At 47.1% G+C, this 23,591-nt stretch overlaps 1 protein-coding gene across 1 annotated transcript in view; it reads right to left on the bottom strand.

Moving 5' to 3' along the window:
- LOC149360553 (putative sodium/potassium/calcium exchanger CG1090) overlaps positions 1–11,239 on the bottom strand; it is a 34,806-nt gene extending 23,567 nt beyond the window's left edge. The window contains exons 1-5 of the mRNA XM_089572393.1: positions 10,978–11,239; positions 5,308–5,408; positions 5,120–5,206; positions 3,648–3,748; positions 1,872–2,303 (exon numbers count right to left, since the gene is read on the bottom strand). Of these exons, the coding sequence (XP_089428519.1) occupies positions 1,872–2,303; positions 3,648–3,748; positions 5,120–5,206; positions 5,308–5,408; positions 10,978–11,224 (968 nt within the window). The 5' untranslated portion in view covers positions 11,225–11,239. The remainder of the gene's footprint in view (positions 1–1,871; positions 2,304–3,647; positions 3,749–5,119; positions 5,207–5,307; positions 5,409–10,977) is intronic.
- Positions 11,240–23,591: the final 12,352 nt, after the last annotated feature.

Below are 23,591 nucleotides of genomic sequence, written 5' to 3'. Positions count from 1 at the left end.
GTCGTCGAAAGTAACGTCGGCCCTACAATACGACTGGTTGCACGGCCCTCAGAGTAGCTGTGGCACATAAAAATTTAATCGACATCACAAACGGCGTCACTGCACTGCGGCTAGGGTCGTATTTATTTGAATTTTGCTGGACACGAATGAACGCTTTGGCTTGGCTCGGCATCGTGACGCTCGCTTGCTGTGCCGGCTGTAGTGTTACTCAATGCAGAGCCGCTCACGCACGAAGCAAGGGCCGTGATTTCGGAGCTCAGCTACCCCGAATGCGATATACTTCGCGGCCTAAATGAAGGTCTATTCTCAAGCCTGGTCCAAGAAATATTGAAAGGCACACGCGAGGGCGCCCCGGTGTCAATCTTTTTCCCCGTGCCGCCATGCACTGCGAACACAAGGGCCAGTAACTTCGGGAAATTTTAGCAGCCGCTTCCTTTTAATGCCTATAGGCTGATGTTTAAGATGTGTATTGATAATTAATGCTCTGCCGAAATGTGTTGAGGAAATTTTTCTTTCCCCGTTTGTTCTAAGTGCTAGTTCACGATATCGCTGGAGCTGGCTGTGCCAAGTTAGCAAGGTCTTAAGTCATCCCGTGATCTAATCACGTTGCGAAAGCAAATAGGAGTCCAGAAAGGTGACGGCAATTCTGTGAATCTAAGGCAGTGATAAGCATTGTACTTGCATGTCCGGTGGCGTACACAGAAGGAATGTTCTACTTTGAAAATATTTCCAGTTAGTCTAGGTCGACTCAGCGCCTGACGCCCATCACAACGCTTGCGCGCCTTCTGCTTTAAATTGGAATGATAGTATGCGGAATGCAGATCGTCTAATGTGTGCTGCCTTGTTGCTGAGAACACAGTAGTAGTGTCATTCTGTCAAAATACCGGCGCCATCGTTGGGAGCGGAGGATTCAGCGTAGGAGTGGAAAGAGGAAAGTGGGAAAGCCTTAGCGCCCGATACAGAAGCGAAGATAAGTGCCTAAAGCGAATAGAATAACCACGGAAGGAGGAAGCGAGGAGGAAAGTGTAGTCGTCAAGATGTGTAACCAACAAGCCAGCCGCTACATATTGAGAAATTGGGGAGGTTGTAGTGTCGAATGCATAAGCGCAAGACAGGAGGAAATGAGAACCAGAGAACCACAGCGTCCCAAGCGCAGTGAGAAGTACTAGCGCGCCATTGCGCAAGTTTACCTATGGGAATAGCGCGACGTCACACGAAAGGTTGTAGCTAAATGTAATCTACGCTTAAAAGCAGAAAGCAGCTGAGCGGTTAATCGACCCTTTCTGGCTGGTCCGAGCTGTCAGAAGGTGACAGCGTGGCTGGACAACATGTGAATAACATAGCTGTCTAGTCTCTAGTGGTACACCCTGTGCGCATTCGTAAAATGCTTTTTTGCCGCCCACGAGCCCATTATAGTCTCGAAATTCAGAACGGTTTGTCAAGAGTGCGCCAGCGCCGCCACTCATCGGAATGCAAAAGGTCTGAAGGCGAGCAATGGCAGAGTTAGCAAGTGGCAAAAATGGCGGCACCCTTACTTTCTCTTGTGTGACAGCGGTACATGGGAAAGTAGTGACGGCTTCCGAGGCGGGAGGTAAAGCACGGAGAAGGATTCGTGCTAATCCTCTGCGGAGCTGCAGGATGCTTGCCCAAAAAGGGACAAATACCAGCTACTCGCACCTTCACGCAAGTAGTGAAATCTTTTAATATTTTTGGTCCATCGAGCGTACTGGCGTGTCAACAAACCTCATGGTAGCGCATTAAATAATGTGATCTGAACGGATCACTGTTGCCAGATCAGGACGCACTGCATGTTGTGTTTGGTAGGTGTTAGCTCAATGGTTGCCACCGCAGCAGCTAGCAAAACTGAGTACTTGCCGCTCCGGCTGCGTAGCGAGATGAGCGAGAGTCGGCGCCGCTCTTGGACCACGACAGCCAAGCTGCGTCGCGCGGGCAGCGGAGGCTGCTGTGGAGGGTGGGTACTGAGCACGTCCAGACTGTGTGCGCGGGGTGCCGCGGCCGCTGCAGCTGCCACCGCCGCGCTACTGGCGGTCAACACGAGACCACGGCTAGCTCTGCGCTTGCAATCAGGGACTGCCACTGCGCTACCAGCGGTGAGCCCAAGGCCGCGGCTGGATCGGCGCTCTCCCTCGGGCACTGTCGTGGACTCGGCAGGCGGCGGGTCGGGCGGCGGTTCGTCTCGCAGGAAGGCCAAGTGCCGCAAGAAGAACGCCTCCGCTTTGCTGTCAAAGCACATGAACACCCCGTACACGACGTACGCCGCTAGCAGCACTGATGATTCCAGCCTGCGACCAAGGTAGAACGCTCATTTGCATGCATCCGCACGCGCACTCACATTGTTGTGCGAGTGTGTGGCTAAACAAAGGTTGGTTGGTTTATGGGGTTTAACGTCCCAAAGCGACTAAGAAGGCTATGCATGAGAGACGCCGTAGTGGAGGGCTCCGGAAATTTCGACCACCTGGGGTTCTTTAACGTGCACTGACATCGCACAGTACACGGGCCTCGAATTTCTCCTCCAAAGAAATTCAACCGCCGCGGCCGAGATCGAACCCGCGTCTTTTGGGCCAGCAGCCGAGTACCATAGCCACTGAGCCACCGCGGCGGCCGGCTAAACAAAGGCGTCCTTTGAGTGGAAGTAGGTGCGGTAGGTGGTGTATTTTTAAACTGAAATGCATAGCCGAAGAGCAAAATTTGCTTCGCTGTGACAAGACTCTCCTTCTGGGATAACAATGTGAGGGAAAACTGTTACCATTGATAACTCCTGCCAATAATGGCCATGTTTTCCCAAGCGTAGACGAGTCTTGTCCAAACGTTGGTTAGCCTACACACGCTTCCCACTCTCCCCTTTTTCATATTGTGCTGCCAAGAACCTCATCATCTCGGCTGTCTGTCAGCAGTGAATATCTAGTAAACCAAGTAACTGGAATAATTTTTTCTCGTCATTTAGCTGAGTCCACAAACGCAACGGTGCCAGACTGCGCAGAAGCGCTTCGAAATGCTGTGTCAAGCGCGTAGCTGCTTCAACCAAAGCCTGCGAATGCACTCCGCAGGCATCCGGTATTCTTCAAGAACCACAGCGATTCCTTCTCATAGGATTTCTTCTGTAACGCAAGTGCCCTTCTCGATGTTCGAAAGAAAAACCTAATTACAAGCCTCTTCATATGCTGCGTGCGGCACCCGGCGTTCCCTAAAAAAGCCGGAAAATGAAGGTCCTAGAATAAACAAAAATTCTCCTTTAACCACTCCTCGAGCCGCCTTCTCTGAGTCAAAAGTGTGTGTGCAATACAAGGATGTGATTCAGACACTGGAAATGGACAGTACATACACATAGATCATCCTGGGCCCTTTGGCGCCCACTATGAACCACACACATGTTCAAGTAGGCCAAAATGAAGAGTAGTACGTAAGATGGAGGACAGACACTGCTCAGCTCGCTTTGCGCCCTTCACATGCATAACGTTAATAATGCTGACTTAAAATGCACTGGTTGAGATTTTGATTCAGAAACCAGTTAACGGCATGCTTGACACGTGCAGCTTGAACAAAGCCACTCAGAATATCGGTCGACACAAGGAAGAGCGACCTGCGTGTGGCGAGTCACGAGATATCAATGCCAACGAGATACTCACTGGTTGATTACTTCGTCCTGGAGAGCAACCAAGAGAATGATGACGCTGGCACAGAAGAACACGCTGTCACGGTACATCGGCCAGCGGTGCAAAACGACGACCTGGGTGTGACCAGCAAGTCAAGAGAATGAAAGATGTCACAAAGACAAAGTAACACCTTACAGGCCACGCACACGTGCGCAAGACAATCCGAAAAGAAAGGTATACGTAAGACCTGTGAATGAAGGCTCAATAACACTGCGTGCACGCAATACTGCCTCTACTCCGCACTACACAGGGAACGATTTGCGCGGTAACAGCTTGAACCGATGTTCGTGGTGACGCGACGTATGATGTGACTCAGGTGGCGTATGATGGTCATGGTACTGGTGACGTATGATGGTGGAGTGGCACGGATCGATAAGACTTGACGAAAGAATAGCGTTTTTTTTTTGTTCTGTTGCAACTGCCTCACCGTCCAGTCACCTCACATCATCAAGGAAATATAACTGTGCTAGTACAGCGTTTTCAAGACTAAGCAGCTTGAAGTATATCAGGAAAGCATCAAATACCACGTGAAAGGAGTGGAAGTTCTATGGAAACGCTCCAGCAGAATTTTTCGCCTTCTCACGGTTCCTATCTTCATTCTTCAGACTATACATATTTGAATGTCCCTTTCAAACACTTTACCTCAATATATCGTGAAACGACGATACGTCAACAGTTATCGTTCATCCTCCGTTGCAATGTGGTAACCTTCCTGCGAGTTTTTTTCTGAAGATTGTTGTTTTCTTTGCGTTCATTCCTTAGGTTTACTTGCACGTTTGTATGTTTTACACGAAGCCCCTTCTGCTTGGGCCAGCACATTGGATGCATTACCTCCAAACTCATATCAATGTGCATCAAAGTCAACGACTTCGAGTTACTCGAAACAAATACTCCTCACGATCCTCAGGTCAAAGTTCGCCATTGATTTCTTCTAACCGCTTCATATATAATAACCTGGGTACCGAATGCATGTTTCGAGCTTATTTTTCTACGCGTTTAGCTTTGGTGTCACATATTCTCCGCAGATAAAAGTCCAACGCAGTGAAAATTAAGGAATTTCCGAAGTAAAGAAGAAATTTATGGCTTTGTCTTCCCTCATATGTCGGCTAGTTTGCATTGCCTGCATTGTTACGAGGGGTTATGAACTCTTCCAAGTTGTATTACTGCCGTAAAAGGAGGTCGCACTGACTCCTGCCAATTGTGAGCGCGCCGGAGAAAACGGAAAACTCACTAGAGAGCGACCAGGTTCTCAAAAGTATACTTGACAAAAGTGATGTGGCACTAATCCTATTTCCTCGGCTGCCGCGCCTGCAACCCGGCTGTGAAAATTTATGAAACGCAATGCGAACGTGTAAGATGTTCCCGCTACTTTTCGTCACACGCCAAATATTTGTGGAGCGTGTCAGCGGGGCCATATTGTGGAATGATAAAGTGAATCAACTTACCTTTCCCGCGAAAAGTGCGCTCACGCTCACGACGCCGGCGGCGTTAAGGACGGCCGAGCCAAGAGCGGTACTGACACCCATTTCCCCCTGGCAAGAGTGGAAAAATAAAGCCACAATAAAAACATAATGTCAAAAACCACCATCAGCGGAAAAGAAAGCACGCACAAGGCACAACGAGCGCGACTTGCCTTGGCGACCATGATGGCGATAATTGAGGCGGCGATGGCGGGTACTGAGCTGGCCGCCGCCATGAATGTTGCTCCGGCAACGTCCGGATCCACGTGGAGCACTGCGGAGAAGACCAGCAGACAGTCATGTGCACGCGGATCCATAGCGAGGGCGTCTTCTGAATTGAAAATAAGTAGTAACAAAAGACAAGGAACAAGAGAGGGAGTGTTCACGCAACAACTACTGGACTATCAACTGAACTATGCGGCGTGAACACTCCTTCTCTTGTCCCTTGTCTTTTTTGACTGGTTATTTTCAACTTACAATGTATCACCTGGCCCGCATTCCAACCCCTCTGCGTCTTCTGAGACCAGGACTTCGTAACATTCAAGTTTTAAGGTCATTGGCGTTAGATTTGCTATTATATGATACGGCAGTGCATGGTCTGGTATGGTATGGTATGATATGGTATGATATGGTATGATATGGTATGGTATGGTATGGTATGGTATGGTATGGCAGGGCATGGTACGGTACGGCATGGCATTGTACACATGGTATGGTAGTGTATGGTAGGGCACTTTACGGTGTGGTATTTTACTGTGGTATAGTGTCGTATGGTGTGGTATGGTATGGTATGGTATGGTATGGTATGGTATGGTATGGTATGGTATGGTGAGTCTCAAAGCTATAAAAGGGCTATGAGAGACGCCATGGTGCTGCGCTCCTCTTTAATTTCGAATCTTTGGCACGCAGGAGTAACTGCACCAATAACTGCTACATCGACTATAGCTGCTTATTTTAAAAGAAAAACAAATAGCAATACTGGTCGGAATTCGGCAGTCACAGTATACAACAACAAAGTAATAGCGTTAAACAACATTTTATGTACTTAACGCGGTAGAAATATTAAAGAAACTCAACTTTTTTTTTAAGCGATGTTCACTGCCTCAGGGCATAAAACGATATGTAATGATAGATGAGGATGCCTAAATAAATGAGTAAAGGTTCGCTGATCTAATGAAATCGAGCAGTGAACGATGGTACGATGATGAGGTCCTTGTGTCCAAGCGGTGTATGAAGCACTATTGTCGGGCGAAAGACCCGCTGCCGCCAGGTGCCGAATTCTTGTCGGCTTCAACGCCGGGCAAACCCACAGCAGGTGGTGAATGTCCGCCTGAAGATTTCGGTTCTTGCAGTCTGGACACCCGGGGCGGGGAAATACACCTTCGAATTGCGGCCACTTTCGTGTAACGGCCGGAGTTAGGGCAACCCCGATCCGGATCCTCCGAAGCGCAACCTCCTCTGCACTGGTAAGACCGCGGGGGAGGGTTACCGCACACGGACACACGGAGGGATTAGAGCACGTGTCCGGCGCCGGAGGTGTTCCTTTTTTGTTAAAAGCAGGGTGGTGTCACCCAATGTTAAGACTCGAGGCGAAGACGAAGTTGGGGTCACAAGGTGGGTCGCAGAATCTGCACGGCTTTGCGAACTCAGGAGGTCTCGTGGGACCCACTGATTTCGGATTGGCTGCGGGATGCGTGCCGCGAGACGATGGATGTCCTAACAAATGCCTGGGGTGCGACTGACGCGTCGTAGTAGGCGTATGGCGGGAAGGGCGTCGTTGCGGATGACAATGCGAGCCGTAGGTAATAGAGGAACGGCGGCCACTGAGCAAAGTGCCTCTTAAACGGCAAGCATCTCCGCACAGAAGCAGGAGGGAGGTTCTGTGAAGGAAAGCCTGGACTTTTGGTTCAGGGCAGGCTTGCAAGGGCAGTAAATTGCAGTAGTAGTGATTTCGCAAGCTTGGATGCCTGCGCCAACATATAAAACGATGGAGCCATGCGGCAGATGGGCGTCTTCTTGTGTAATTCGTTCGCGAAACGACGCCGCCGCGAGGGTAGATGATGGCCGACACGTAGATCAGTTGGTTTGTTATCGCTTAGCTGCACAAAATGCCAGGGAGGGAGAACTGGTGGAGGCGGCTGTAGAATGGAGTGCGAGGAAGCATACGCCCTGAGTGGGCACGTTGCGTGTGTAAGGTTAGACTTAAGCCAGTGAGCATCATGTCTTTGCTGCACCAGCTCATCTAGAGTATTCAGCTGCGCATGTTCTTTAAGCGCCACGATCGGGATGATGCGGGGAAGGCAAGTGATGACCCTCATTGCCTCTCGATTAACGGCTTCAATGCGATCCCACTGAGCCCTCGTCAAATGCTGGAATTGGGCTTGGTACACGAGGCGCGGTTGCACAACCGCCCGCACCAACTTCCTTGCCACATTAGAGCGGGCGCCGCCTGTTTTAGGAGCAATGCGTCTAATCAGACCTAACGCCTGAATCGCTTGCTTTTTATTTTTATCTCGAGAAAGCCAAGCAGTCCCTCTTCCTGACTCGTGTATTGTCAAGGCCAATATTTTGACGGTCGAACTTTCTTGAAGTGGAGTTCCGAATAGATGGAGACGAATTGGTGTCGCAGCGAGTTTACGGCGTCCCCAGCGGTTGGCAACTGACACATACGCAGTTTTGCTCACTGAAAGCTGATGACCAATTGAAGAGGCATAAGTTGACGTAATATCTAGGTCTGATTGTAGGGCGGAGGCTTGAGTCGACAGGTCATGGTGGGTGCTCCACACAGTGGTGTCATCAGCGTACGATAAAAACTTAATATCAGTCACTTCATTTAAGCGCCAAACAAGGGGGATAAAAGTAATATTAAATAATGTGGGCGATAATACCGATCCCTGGGGTACGCCGCGAAAAGGCACAAAGGATCCGACGGCCTCACCACTGAGGCGTATGGCAAAGTGTCGGCCTTCTAGAAAGGATTTTACAAAATTGTGCACTCTAACGGGGAAATGCAGCAAGTCAAGCGATTCCAGCGTAGCAGCGTGACTGATATTGTCGTACGCCTTTTCAACGTCCATGGTCAGTACGGTACATGCATTGTGGCTGCGAGTTGATGCTAGAACTGATGACGCCAAGAAAGCCAATCCATCTTCTGTACCTAGGGACGTTCGAAAGCCGATTTGGGCGGGATGATAGAAACCGTGGTGCTCAAGCCATCACGACAGCCGTGTGGCAAACATTTTTTCTGTAAGCTTGCGCAAAGCGGGCGTAAGCGATAAAGGCCGGAAATTACCGAGGTCTGTCGGCGGCTTCCGCGGCTTTGGGATGGGGATCACAATAGCCGATTTCCGAGTTTCTGGTACGACGCGTTCTATCCATATCTTGTTGATGGCGGCGAGGAGTTGAGGGAGTAGAGCGGAACTCAAGTTCTTGTACACCTCGTACGGAATGGAGTCCGGGTGGGGTGCAGTCTTCCGACGGGCCTCATCTATTGCTGCAAGCAACTCGGGCATGGAAAATAAGCTTGCGATTCCCTCGGCGTCGGCTGTAGACGGTAGCCTGTCGACATATGCTGGAATTACAGCCAAGGAGGCTCCTGTGATCCTTGGAGGCAACACGTCATACTTGGGAAAAAACTTACGCGCTGCTTCTCTTGCGAAATCATCCGGAGCTAAGTTAGCAGCGAAGCATGCTGTGTCCGCTGCGTCAGGATGACGAGAACCATGTTCCATAGCGCAAATGTTCGCCATAAAGAAGCATTTGATGACTGTGTCGAAAACTGGTGACACCGTGCACGCCACTGCGGTCGCGAGAGATCACGTTCATATCTGCGAGCCTTGACAGTAAGGTAATTCAGCCTTGTGCGTGCTTGTGCAGAAGTCGAGTCTCGGGAAGTTGCCCTCTCCGTTTGTCGGCGAGCAGCCCACAAGTTAAGCAGACCCACATCCGGCGCCGAGCGACTGACGTCTGTCCAGGTGACAGTTGTAGCCTTGTTAAGCGCAGTTTGCATACAGTCCATAAGTAGTGTAGATGACTGCAGAGAGAGAGATCTTGGAGCGTGATGCGAAAGGTGTCCCAATTGACCACATAACACCTACGGCGTAATCGGTGGTCCCGTAACGGATGAAGACCGATGATGATATAGGGTGGTGGTCACTACCCCAGCAGTCAGGCTCCAGGTGCCACGAAGGAGTGCCGGCACCGGACCACCGCGTAAGGTCCGGAGCAACGTTTCGTAGTCGTCTGTGGGGTGTTACTTCTAAAGGCGGCCACGAGTCAAGTGAAAGCGCTTTTATTACATATATGCTGTCTGATGGCTTTCCCAAACAGTTCTGTGGAGAGATCGCGAGCGTCGGTGGCTAAATGAAAGCACTCCGGTGATCCGACAAAAGCTCACCGTGGGTGAAAAGCATGCTTGTAGGCTTGAGGGCAGATTATTGGCGTGGTACTTCACACGACGACGACCATGAGGTTGTGTAAACCTAAGGAAAGGCCGCAGACTGCATAGCGCGACAGTCGTTCGGTTAAGGCTGGCCTGAACTCAATTCTGCTTAGGTTAAGTTATGGTTTCGTGACTAACAAATTTATTCTATCATTTCTGGAAACACTAGAGGAACATAATGACTTCTAATAAGGGAGAAATTACCCACTGGCATTCACCCAAGCACAGCCAAGCGACTGCAGAGGAAAGCGATACAGCTTCCACATAAACTTCGTAGTTAAAGAAAAATTCGGCCTGGTACGCGGTTCGAAACCGGGACCGCCGCTCTACCAACTGACAATACTGACAATACTGACTTCTAAGTACACCTTCCAGAATTAGTGCTAGAAAATAACAGGGGGCTAGAGTCATCACGTTTCGGCTCTACAACAAAATGAATGCGATCAAAATGAGCAGAAATCTAAGAGTAAAAGCAGGCTCATGCTTCCTCTACTAATCTAGGTAGCATAGGAGTGTATTAGGGCAGAACACCAATAAAGGGGCTGGAAATTATGCCGAAGACACAACCAGGGCATGCATTGGTATAAAAAGAGTTGAAGAACCTGCGCATCATTTCTGACGGCCGCGCAGATCAAAAATAACGTCTCTCAGTTTGTGTCGCTCGGCGAAAATAAATTATTAACTGCAGCTACTCACAAATTCCAATCAGAATGGAATCTCAGTAATTCCACATCACTTAACTCAAATGTCCACTTAACTCGAACTGACGCATCGGCGCCGTCAATATGAAGTGCATATGAATGAGAGAATCCCGCCTCTGTGGCTTAGTGTCCATGGCCTCCGGCTGCTCATCCGGGGACTCGTCAATCCGGAACAGTCCGGGGCTCGTAAACAAACCAGGCCAAATGGCCCTGTTACAAGAGGCCATGGCTACCGCTGTGAATGCTGAATCCATTCCACATGCACCAAAAAATCAGTGTCCCTCAGCCTCGTACTTTCATGAGTGCGGCCTAGGACACGGCGCTTTCTCCACTTGCTGCGCTGGGAAGGTACACTAAAACGGCACTAGAAGAAAAGGAACGCACATACATGAGAAGTGCGTTGCGGGCATGGAAACTTTGGCACCAACTATACCATCAAAACATTTTGTTAAGAACTGCTTCTTGCACATGGAATTTCGTGGATATATCTATTCCTCCTCAAAGCGCAAGAAAATCAGTGTCCCTTCAAATAGGGGTTCGGAGTCTGACAGTGACAGCTTTGCTCCTACAGCTAAAGTGGATCCAAATTTGCACTCAATTGTGGCTCTTTTCCTCTATCGTGCACCTCGACTTACTAGAGATACAATGGCGGCGCCCAGACCAATACCTGGCCCAAACAGGGAAGAAAAAAAAAGACCAACCGTCGCAAATGACCTCCAGCGAAGGCACAAAGTAGTCCTCGCAGATGACGGCGAGTGCTGCGAACATGTACAGGGCGGCGAGCACGTGCACCGCGATGCCACCCTGTGCGCGGAGCTCCGGGCCCATGAGGGGCCGCGGGAACTGCTCGATGGCTGCCACGGTGCAGTTCGACTGAGGACCCGCGTGCGCCGCCGCGCACTGCAGCGCGGCAGCTAAGAGGAGACAGCGCGGTAGCAGTCCGGCCATGGGCTCAGCAGCGTCTGCTCTGAGGTGTTGCCGGTGCATTTGGCCAGCCGCTAGGGCTTATCAGCGAACGTGCGTAAGTGTAATGGCGCTCATCAACCCATTAAAGGTCTGCGCAATTCAGCGCTCGCCACACCTTATCGCGGACTCGCCGCTGGCAGCTCCCTGGACTGGTGGTCCGTCGGCACATTGTCAACAGGCTCCGTAAATACTTTGCGGTATTTACATCATTCTTAAGAGTACGTAATAATTAGAAAAATTCAAGAACACATTTCTTCAACATTGCAAACAATTTGAAACAACTGGAAACACCGCAAAACAGGAAACAAGGACTTCTACTGCTTAGCTTCTTCTGATTTGATTGGCCTTTTACACGAAGCAACCACTGCACTACGGCTGACTGCGTTCCGGAACTCATGATTGGCAGTTAATGACTTTGGCCTTTGAGGTCATTAGAGAGGAAGGCACAAGTATCTTAATTCCTGACGGTGGCAGGAGATCGCGCATGCCAGAGAGCAGGGTTCAATGTCTTCGTTAGCGCGGCCTCAGACGCGTGATCACACAAAGCTGGTCGCGTCTTCATCCTCCGTAGCCACGTTTAAAAGAGCAAGTACTTCCTCCACTAGTGGCAAATAAGTCGTGTCTTCCAGCTCTAACGTGTCTCGCCCCTCGGCATTCACGCTGTTATCCATGTCTTTTTCGCATTGCAGTTCTTTTCGAGACCATTTCTTTATACTGATTACAGCTCTGAGATGTAACCAGCTCGTCATTATCCTTTAAGCCGCACTGCCCTTGGAATTAGCGCTACGCGCCTTGCGTCAGGCCTCCCCAACAGAACAACTCCCCGAGCTCAGCCTGTCGGAGTGCATGACAGTGAAAAAAAAAGTGAGCGAGAGAGAAAGCCTCCCTCGGAAGGCACCAACAGCCTCTCGGAACAACAACAAAACAAATAAAAGCAGCAAACCCCTCGCCGCCTTAAAATCTCCCCTAAACGCTCCCCGCTTTTTAGGACAAAAAAGAGAAAGAATGCGTAGGAAAGCGAGAGCCAATTGCCTATCCCATTGAGGTTCAACCGCTTCGAGTGATGCATCACTCGCGTATGTGAGCGCGCAGACAAACTATTGGAAAAACGACTTGACAGCAACATGCTCCAGCCTGTCCCGTGCTGCTACCAAACACCAGCCTTCCTTGCTAATGAGATGAAAAAAAAAATCGTTTCCATTAGTGACTGAACGAGATTTAAAGATTACATATCGGTAATGAAAATTTTTAAGCGTTCGAGTAGTCTGTAGTTTGTTGAAGGATCTAAAGGTGCAAGTACGGTATGACAACAGACTGGTTGTGCACGGTGATTTTTTTTTCGTTTTGACTTTGAAAGATATTTACAATGGCGGTTGGATAAGTCTCCTACAAATGCAAGTTGAAGGCAACTCATAGAAAAATGTATATTTTACTTCTCAACGTATTGTTCACAGAAAGGCGCTCACATGATCCACTTGGTTTCATTTTGTTATTGCGAAGCAATACTATTTTCGCTACCACCTCAGCCCGTGCCGTGCCGCGGCCGCATAGCCACGCTTGACCTTTCGCGTGACCTCGCTGCGTGACGTCATACCATCTCTGTAAAAACGGGGCCCCATCTCCCCCCGTCGCCTTGCGCGGCGCATAGCCACGGCCGTGGCCTGACTCCCGCTCCTCTCACCAGGAGCGCTGCGCGCTATGTGACGTCATACCATCTGCTTAAAAACGGGGCTCCATCTTACGCCGTTGCCTTGCGCGGCGCATAGCCACGGCCGCGGCCTGACTGCGCTCTTCTCGTCAAGCCCATGAGATGCCGCCTCCAGCCAATGCGCTTCGGCAGATTGCAAAGAGAAAGCATCAGCGAGCTACGAAGACTAAAGAAGAACGAAAAGAACGGCAGCAGAACCACGTATTGCTTCGCAATTACCAGGCTTAACCAAGCTAAGCCGCAGCCAATTTTTTTTCTTCAGCTTTATAAATTTAGAAATCGTCAAAGGCACCGGACAATAATTTCTTCCCACCGAGGCATGTCTTCCACTTCGCGCAGAAGTACTCACGCGAAGCCAAATACACAAAGCTGAGCATGAGTGACTAACCATTTCGAGGCCTAATTTCTGCATTGTTGCAAATTTAATGCTTGATGCATTCGACGACGCGTTGTCTTGGTCTAGGAAGGCTTTATTCGCCTTTTTTTTACAAAAAACTCTTCATGGGAGGCATTCCACGGGCATCAGCGTGACCCAGACACACGTATCTTTTGAATACCGAATCTCTTCAATTTATCGCAGGTAGTGGTAAGTTTTCAGCCACGCCGCACTAAAGGCTCACGAAAACGGCGCACTGTCGAAGATATCAGTGATATACGAAGCTGATTTCATTTATTTAATTGTGCAAGTTCTTCACTGCCATCAGGTACTGCAATAGATGGGATATACATGAGTGTAACAAAACGGGTATCAACCTCTACCGACATAGAAAAAAAAAGATGAAGAACAGTGTGTACTAGAAAAGAAAGAAAAATGTATTCAAGAATGTTGGAGCACACATTTCCGTGGAAATTATTTGTACAATATGTGACAGAACTGCCTTTTTAAACATCACACCTGAATATTAGGACATATAAACGTCGGAAACGCATTTAAGACAAGAAAGAGAATAAAGCCGCTATGATTCACAGAAGAAAAGAAAGCATCCTTACATACAGTACAGGGCACGGAACTTGGCATATTTTTTCGGAAAGAAGAAATTCTTAGGAAAAAAGGAGCACAAAAGAATTAGTTTTAGAACAAAGCTTAGCCTTGCCCTGTTGGGCGCACTCGCAGTTGTGATACATAACTTGGAGGTTGAACGTAGTTTTTCCTTTTGATGCTGGTTTGAGCATGAAATATATTATCCAGTAGTTTAAGTCGAACGCATTTTCTTCTATGGCTCAGCTGCTTCCGCCATCACATGCCCTTCTTAGCGTGAGTTATATTCAGGCGCCTATTATAGGTATTTAAATCAAAACGAGCAGCGTTTCGCACAAGTTTAAGTTCGGTCTTTAAAATGCCTTGATGTTACGATCCCACACAGTGCAAGCGTATTCGACGACGAACCAAAGATCTGGAAGGAACGTTATTTTCACAGTTCTTCGATACGTTTCCCTTATCATGGAGCTTCCGTGTAAAGCTTCGGAACTGCGCTACCGACGCTACCAGTTGCGTGCCAGCCAGCAGAGAAGGCACCTGTCATTGGCAGTCATGAGACGTGCTGTCATTATGATGATTTTACGCGTGATTTCTACATATCATTCCGTGGTACGTGTAAACCCTGCCTGTGCTGCGACGGCGGATGCCGAAATAGTGCTGTGCGGTGCAGTGCCGCCTCTCGTGCAGAAGAACAAACCAAAATGTGTAGGTTTTGCTACAGCCATTGTGTTGCGCAAGACTAGCAAAAAATCTTGGGCAGGTATGCGTTTTCTGCTATCAAAAAGTTGACATGACAGATGTTTCCTTTCTTCCATGCGTTACTGAGTTTATGAGACCCATTCTTCTCGTCGCCTTCGCGATACATTACGGGAGGGAATGGTCGGAGAATATTGAATGTTCTTTTTTCCAGGTTTAGGGACCATAGAATGTCTGTTTGATTTCATATCGTCGGCAGCTTACCTTATTTGCAATGTTTGTTGATTCATTCCTGTAATGTTCCTTTGTTATTATCTAGTAGGCTTCATAAAAAGATGTAAAGGATTCCGTCTGGCTCTGCAACCCTTGTCCTGTGGTTTTGTGTTGAGGCAAAATAAAGTTCCGCCATATTATAATCTTCATCCAATATATCGTTGGCGGTGGGTGGTTTCTGCAATCGATATCCCATTGTTATTAGTGTGGTGCATGAATGTATCAGTTAAAGAGCTCTACAAATGTGACACTCCGTCCCACTGAGCTTACGTGTTTCGAAATAGCTGCAGGGATATTTTCCGTCATTTAAAAAAGGGTGCGGAATAGATACCATGTGTCCTTAGAGCCAAACGTCTATTGTAATTCTATCACAAGTTAACTTCGAACTTACGGTATATGGGGACTGGGCGCGGTGAGACTGCTCTGGAAGCAATCGACATCAAAAAAGTTATTCATAAAACGTCACACATTCGTATCCTTTCATCCGTCACAGACAACAAATGCGACGGCAATACTCGCTGCTACATATATAGCTGACCCAAGAGCTTTAATCTAGACATCCTAATTTGCTGTAAATGAAATGAAAACAATAAAGAAATCAGGAAAGAACACAGGCCACCTTTCTACGCCTGTTTCATAACACGGTGCACCCATTTAGGAGCGATACTCTCGCCAACGCTTTTTAACCGCAGATTGTTGTAACTATCTAAATAATAATTATCAAAAAACTTACATTTCCATCGCACTTTCTACGTCTGTGACGTAACGCTATCGTTTGAAACAGGCTCCGGTGGTGAGCTTGAACGGATGCTGCAACAGGTCATAGACGTCATCGGCATATATCTAACAGAAGCACCCCTGAAACCATCACATGAGAAATCAAAATAACTCCTGTTACACAGCTCGTGTTTTCAGCGGGCTACAAATGATCAAGCCAGACTCAGTCATACTCAGGCGCATCGTTAAAATGAAGCAAGAGATACGAGAGAGACAGGCCCGCCAGCTTGTTACTGCCCCAGTTCAAGGCAGTATTATTTGCACTATATCCGACCTGCACCAAAGCCAACCAAACTAAGAAATCTCGAATCCACTCTGACCACTTTATACAGAACTGCCACAGGCCTCCCAATCCAGACCTCCAAACAAACCGTTTTGACGCGGCACTCTTCACACAGTGTTGTAGCATCAGGCAGTCGACGCTGAGCGAGGTAGCTACGTTGCAAAGGAAGCACTCATCGCACCCATCGAGCTCCTACAAATCAAAACTATCCTTCCACTTCAGCATAAAATTAAATTCAATAACATCCCCCAGTAAAAGAACCTTTAAATCAACAAGGACAGACACAACTCAGAAGCCATGCATGACAAGCCACACTTCAGGCACATAAACATCTACACAGATACACAGACACAGAGCCGACAGTATCGAAACCTTTCGAGCTAGAGCCGTCAACGATCCACCAAACACACACCACCAGAAACTCAAGCCATCATCACAGCCATGCAGGAAGCCGCCGTCACAAACCGCAGTGTTCTCCCCCCCCCCATCAACTTGCTGCTTATTTTCTTTCCTTATTTGCTTTTTTTCTTCTTATTTTCTTTATTTTCTTTTCTGCCCGTCTTTCTGCCTTGTGTTGTGTCTTTTTTCGCGCCTGTAACCAAAGATGCTTGCTCACAGCATGCAATACAGATAATCCAAACAGGATCTAGAACTGTACACCACTTTGTAGGATTTAGCCTCTCTCAAGTCACCGTTACCCTTCGCTGGGTACCTGGCCACGAGTGCAATGGGGGAGAAATTGGGAAATGGCAAGTGCTTTCGTGTTCGTATAATCCGTTTCCAGTCGCCGCTTTGAAATCAACCTCTAGCAGCACGTTCGATAAGCCTTAGCGCTCACTGCTGTTTCCAACATGTCTACAGTTATCGCCGATGAAGCTGATACGCACTTTATCCCGAGGACCCTTCAACAGCAGCTTCCACCTATCACTGTCGACAGCGGCTCTGACTTTTTCCTACTAAACGGACCGTTGAACCACCACGGCTACTTCTGCGGACACGCCACGCGCATAAGCATTGTTTCCAACGTGTTACTATTTGCCTGTCCTCAACTAGGATGTTCCTATTCCTCACTTAGCAGTGATCGAATGTCATCGTTTGTGTAGCCCTGCCCCCGCACTGTAGCGTCGCTTCCATGTGATTATCGGTGTAAATGTTTCAAACGGATCATAAGTGGTGATAGTGCACTGCTTCCGGGCCTGGGCTCAACCGCACATGGAAAACGAACATATTTGGGAAACGCTGAAGGACCACACGAAGATGCTGAGCTGAGCACGACCACATAGTAGTTCAAAAGAAAGTAAATGAAAACGGCATCGCCATAAAAATTTTAGAGAATCGCTTAAATCAGCTTTATTCTTCCTTTTCTGAAAGTTTGAATGATACACGGGAAACAGTGACTGGCCTAAGAGAAACGGCCGCTGAGCTGTCTACAAAAAATGACGGAATCGTTAACATCACACGGTCCAAAAATCTGATCGTTTTTTTGCCTTCCGAAGAAGACACTGAAACACAATCTGGGGTGAGCGGTTAAGCAAAAAGTTATCTTTCTGATTGGCACGCATCCAAGTGGTTTAGAGCATACATCATCTCGGAAAAAAAAAACAATTCATGACGCGATGAGTTATCTGATGGTCTTATGATTTGAAGAAAAAAATAGGAATTCACGAGCGACTGTTCTAAGCTGAAGAACACTGAGGTTTAGGTCAGCCAAGATTTTCTCAAAGCGTGTCTTGCGCTGCTGAAACCGTCTGAGGGCAAGCGCTAAAATAAGGAGTTAAGGGCGTAGAAAGTTAGCCTTGTCTATGGCAAGCTCTATGTTGATAGCAAGGCCGACTACTGGGATGGCCGCACTGCAATGCGAATTGCGTATCGAGGTGCTGGCAGCCGCGAAAGTGAAGGCATTCTTCTGTGCAACGATATACCCTCTTAAGTAGGTAATAATTTGGAACCTGAATGCAAGAAGTATACTCAAACAATCGTCACATTTATACGCTGGCTTATTAAAACACGAACAGGATATTATGATTTTCACTGAACCGTGGTTAAATGAATCTATTGAAGGTAATGATTTTCTTCTTATAAATTGCGCAGGATGCCGAAAAGATCGCGCATCTAGAAGAAGGGGTGTTGCCATTATTTTTAAAACTTCAATTTTTAGTACACAAGGAGTGTGTCGTATGTGCCATGAAAATTCGTAGTCTTTTCATTGCAGTTGTCGTAGTATTTTTCCACGGTGTGTTGTGACCACCGCGAAGAGATGAGCACATTAAAGTGGTAATGAAACTAAATTTTTATTCGGCTGACTTGCGCCCACAAACAATTGAACAACTTGACAGCAGCGATAACAGCAAGCATGCTCGGCGGCCGTTGAAGAACAGAATCTCAACTGCTCTCAGCAGTTCTCAGTTTAAACAAGAAAAAGAAAACTCGAGGTAAGGCACCAAAAATATCTACGCCAATCTCCAACATATAGGTGTTTTACTTGTGGCTGCAAATACATACTATATACTATGGCGTCACAGTGTGATTAAGACGCGTGCCGATAGGTTCTACATAAACAATCATTACGAAGCTTCGCACCAATGTAGTCTCCCTTGCACTACTGAGGAATGCATTACATTGCGTAATTATTTCTTAACTGACTAGTTTGATCACCGTGAATGTGGAATTAATGTGTCTGCGAATTTAAATTTGCAACTGACCAACCGGGTGCACTTTCATAGAACTCAAAATGAATGCGCAACATCTCGTACTCTTTTAGATTCTGCGTTGTCCATTGGTCAACGACAATAGTTAGCAGGCCCATACCAACCCACGTATCAGGAGAATTGCTAAACCACTTGGTCATTTTACGCTCCCCAGTGTGGCAGTTCAAGTATTGGTGTCAGGTCTCGGAAGTAATTCCTGATCACATTACGATGATTACGAGTATATACACTACACACCAGGTCATGCATAGCTATAAAACCTTGGCCGTCTCTGCCGTGTTTAAAGCCGATGATGTTGCAGGATTACATAACTTCCAATGCTTCCTACTATTTTACCCATTCTGCATCTCTGGAACCCACATTTCTAATTTATGCGTGAGAGAAGTTTAAATAGTAATATTTTACTCCATGGGGCTATTTTTCTTTCTGTGTTCTAGAAAAGTCGGCAAAAGAAGTCCATAAATTACACGAAATTCTGTTCATCATTGGAACATTTTGAAATGTGTAAGGGCTACAAAAGCACTCTTTGAAACAACGCGCGGTGTCCCACCCATTTCACAGGTGTTGAAATTGACAATTATCTAAGCAAACCGAGTTTATATGACTCAAGCCCTACACATTTTCATGAAAAAAGTCCAGGAAATTTCTTTACGTTTGTTGCAAAGGCGAAACCTAGTGCCGAATTTTTGACACGCAAAAACAGAACTCACAAAGAGAGGTTAAATGACTTGCTATGTCAATCAATACTTCGAATCAGTGTTTCGTTAGCCCGTTGGCACCACACGCCCCAAAACGAGAAATCTAAATGTAGAGTCTGTATCCGAGATCACAACAGGGCAGAATGGCTTTCGAAATTTACTGCTGTAACTGGACGACAAAAATTCGATGGGCCTGATGAAATGCCTAATGCTTTTTTAAAACGCTTTGACAAGTGGTGCTCGATTTAGCTTGGGGGTATTTTCACTGAATCTCTTGAAACTTGTGCAGTTCCTAATGACTGGAAACAGTACATTTTAATACCAATTCACGACCAAGGTACCAAAGATGGCATTATGAATTACCGACCGATTTCTTTGACCAGTACATCTTGCACAGCACTCAACATATTTTAACCAACCATTTGATGAAAATCGCACACAAAAACAGCATTCTCGTTAGCAGCCAGCGCTGATCTCTACTATGATACTCGACATTAACAATTTCTACTTGGTAACACATGAGATTGATTAATGTACTGATAGAAAGGAACGCGTAGATATCATTATCATCGATTTCCAGAAAGCGTACGATAGTACATCACTTGAAAATCTGTTTACAAAATTGCCGTCCTCACCCGGTAAAAACAAGCTAATAAAGTGCGCAGAGGAAATCCTGTCAAAAGGAGAGCAATGTGTTTCATTAAGTTCTATTCTCAGCGCGAACATATCAGTTCGTTCAGGTGAGTCGCAAAGTTAGAGAGAGAGAGAGAGAGAGAGAGAGAGACTCTTTAATGAAATGCAGAGAATTTAGCCGGCGTTTCAATATCGCTGGCATGCTACTCTGCGTAGGGAGGGGAATTTGGGAGATAAAGAGAGAAGGAGAGCAGCGTGGAAGAGGTAAAAGAAAAAAAAACGAAGATACAATAGGCTTTTGGCTCTTAACTATATACTAGACCTTTAACCTGAAACTGCTGTCAATTTTTTTAATTTGCTTTTTGAATTGGAAGAGCGCTTTCCTCGGCGCAGCATCCTCGGGTAGCGCCCAAAGCTAAAACATCTTAACAAGCAGGTTGGTTAATTAATAACAGGACGTTAAATTATTACCTTATACGTTTGGGCTTCTCTTTTTATTGGATCGTTTGTAATCCACCATCAGTAATTGTGATGTGACATTTTAAATTTCCGAGAGGAATTACGAAAGAAATTTCCCGACTCCACAAGGGTTATATCAAAACTGTACCACCAAAGACAACGCTAGCCACCCCTACGACCACGTGTCACTCTGGGGCGTGTCAGTCACGTGCTCTCTGAAAACTCAACACTCCCGCCAAGACATTAGGAAAAGAGCTCATGACACCACGTGGTTTAAATTATTTTAAAATCACTCTACCAATACATACGATCGGCTGCAATCGTTATACTTCGAGCGCATTTCACATTTTCATATCTTTGTTACAGTGGTTTTTGACCATTTGCGCCTGCCTAGGCCACTGTATTGTTCCAAATAGCTTCACTAAATATTTCTACCTCATCCGATGCGGCGATATGATGATGCATCGCATCTTACTTGTGAACTTTTTCAGGTCTATTAAAGTTTTCATTTTTTAATGATTGGAATGAAATCAGCTATGTTCATGTTCCGCAATGTTGTGCTTTTTTATTTTCATACTGCGATGTGCTGAGTGGTTAAATGCATCGGAAATTTTATGCACTGATGCATACATTGTATTTTCCGCAGTTTTATATCCAGGATTCATGTCTTCGCAGAATGCTGAAAGTATAAAAAAAGAATGAATAAAAATGACCCAATTAGTTACCTGGATCACAGCGTTAAAGATCGGGTCATCTCAATCCCCTGGCCAAGCTCGGTGACGGGAAACGGCGCAGGGCCCCACAACCAAGAGGTAAAAGAACACTACGAACACACGCGAACACAGTCATCGCACCACAGAACAATCCTTAATTATTCGTAGAATCCAAACCGACGTGCTTGTTACCCCACACAGACTTTATTTATTGGTCTTCCGCAGCAACCTAAGCTGCCTGAATGGCCCTCCCCATATCGCAGACGTCCAGCATTTGCTCTTCACATGCAACACTGCAGAAGCCACACATTATTTATTTACTTATTTATTTATTACAAATACCTCAAGGGCCCTCGATGAGGGCTTTACATGAGGGATGGGCTAGCAACCTGGTGTTAATAACATTTTTTCGATGGCTTTCTTGAAATGGTCCGGGTTTGTATGAAGGATGGTACTTGTGGGAAGGCTGTTCCAGTCACACGCTGTTTGGATGAAGAAGGAATGAAGAGGGGTCACGATGCGAGCAGGAGGTGGGTAAACGGCCTTTTGGTGGCTTGTGCGGGCTGAAGAACGATGAGCAGGCTGGATAGGACAGTTGTAAGAAAAGTTATGATACATTTTGTGGTACAAGCACAGCCTTGCAACTGTGCGACTTTATTTTCAGTATCAGCCACCGACAACCTAGAGAGCCTGGCTCAATTCGGCGAAGCTGGATAAACAGCGCGCTCTGGCCCAGCAGGCGACCAACCTTGTCATGTCTTAGTTTAACTCCAAGATGAAGTTATCCTGACTGACGAAAATGTGTCGTTTTTCGCCCCGCCCATTGACTCGCCACGCGCGGAGTGCTGTAATAGCCTACGCCACACCAAGGAGCCTGGGATTTCTCTACCGACTCTCGGAAGATCTACGTCTACAAAGAGGGTTCTGACGTCAGTGATAACATACGCATTGCCCCGGGGGTCATCACGTCGCAGCGGAAGGATGCTGCTTTCTCACTGCCCTGTCTCCTAAGCAAGTTCTCACTGCCCTGTCTCCTAATCGCAAGCCCCCTGTGCGCCTGTAGAAGACGGAATTGATATCACGACCATTTACGCGCCAGAAATGCGAAGAATTCAGTCGCGAGCCATCACCTCATCACGACGCGGCGGAAAGTTTGGCTAATCCAAGCTGCAGTTTCTCCCACTGAGGTGATATAAGCGATTGTTAGTATATCACAGGGAACTTGTAGCTGTGCGCTTGGTTGCGTGTTCGCTTTTTACATTTAACACGTGAGCCGTATGTGCTTGTGTTTGATCGTCGCTTTTTATAGCTGGCCGTAGAGCCCAGCACAGAAGCAAGTTCTCACTGAGAGCCGTTGACACCCGGTAATGAACCTGGCTTGTGTGCCCCGAGTTTTCTTTCTTCCATTCGACGTTTTTCTATAAGTTTTAGCGCAGTAGAATTAATGTCCCCTTCAGCTGAAAACAAGCCGTCAGTGTTGGCGTCTACAGAAAATTCGGATAGGTCAAGACGTTTTTAACGTCAATATCAAACCACCTGGCGCGGGCAATTCAAACAACACACAACGATCACACAGTAGGCCACTACACAATTTCTCATTGGCCCACATTGTCCTGACGTCATTGCACCTACATTACTCGGTCCCCTTGAAAGAAAAGAAAAGCAACAGCACTGCAAAGAAACGTCGTAGAGCTTGGACTCGAACCGCTGCCCCTTGGGTGCAGCGCTTCTCCAAATGCGCCAAATATCAGGACATATACGACAGCAACGCACGTCGCATCATTTCCTCCTTGTTCAGTCTTCTACCACCTAGACGAAGTTCATCATGGTAGGCTTTTAACCTAGCCCAGTAGACGTGCGATAGCATGTGTTTCGCCTTACTGCCTCATTGTTTGCTTTGCTAGGTCGGCATATCGTATTACACTCAGGTTAAGCTCTAACCGAGGTTAAGCTCATCTGATAGATCTGATGGAAAATTGAAGTTGAAGAAGGTGATATGCTATGCACAGCGCGAGTGTGTGTTGCAGTTTAACCCGAGGCGTGATCGGTTGTAACGATAGCATAGTGCTCTCGATCATGAAGTGGCCAGCGGAGCTAATTTTTTGGATACTTTCTGGTCTCGTACTGACTCGCAGTTCATCCAGATCAATTTCAATATTTGCCTGCCGAAGGAGACGTCTTGCATCTTTCGAAGAGTGTCGCCATGTGGGGCTCTATCATTTCCTCGACTGTGTTGTGGACTGCCATAGCGAACACTGTCTTTGTCAATGCTAATTTCCATATACCTAGTGCACTGTTACACGCTCCCCGTATGAGGACTTATATTTCCTCCCTTTCCGTCTTCGTTAATTTCAGATACGGTACGTGTAAGTGATTGTTCCGATTACAAAGGCCTTAACTAGCAGTAAGGGATGATTCTTCT

Source organism: Amblyomma mixtum, chromosome 2, assembly GCF_055824585.1.
Source record: "Amblyomma mixtum isolate Tamu chromosome 2, ASM5582458v1, whole genome shotgun sequence".
Classification (NCBI taxonomy): Eukaryota; Metazoa; Arthropoda; class Arachnida; order Ixodida; family Ixodidae; genus Amblyomma; species Amblyomma mixtum.
Note: the sequence above shows the minus strand (reverse complement) of the source record. Positions and strands in the feature narration are given on the sequence as shown.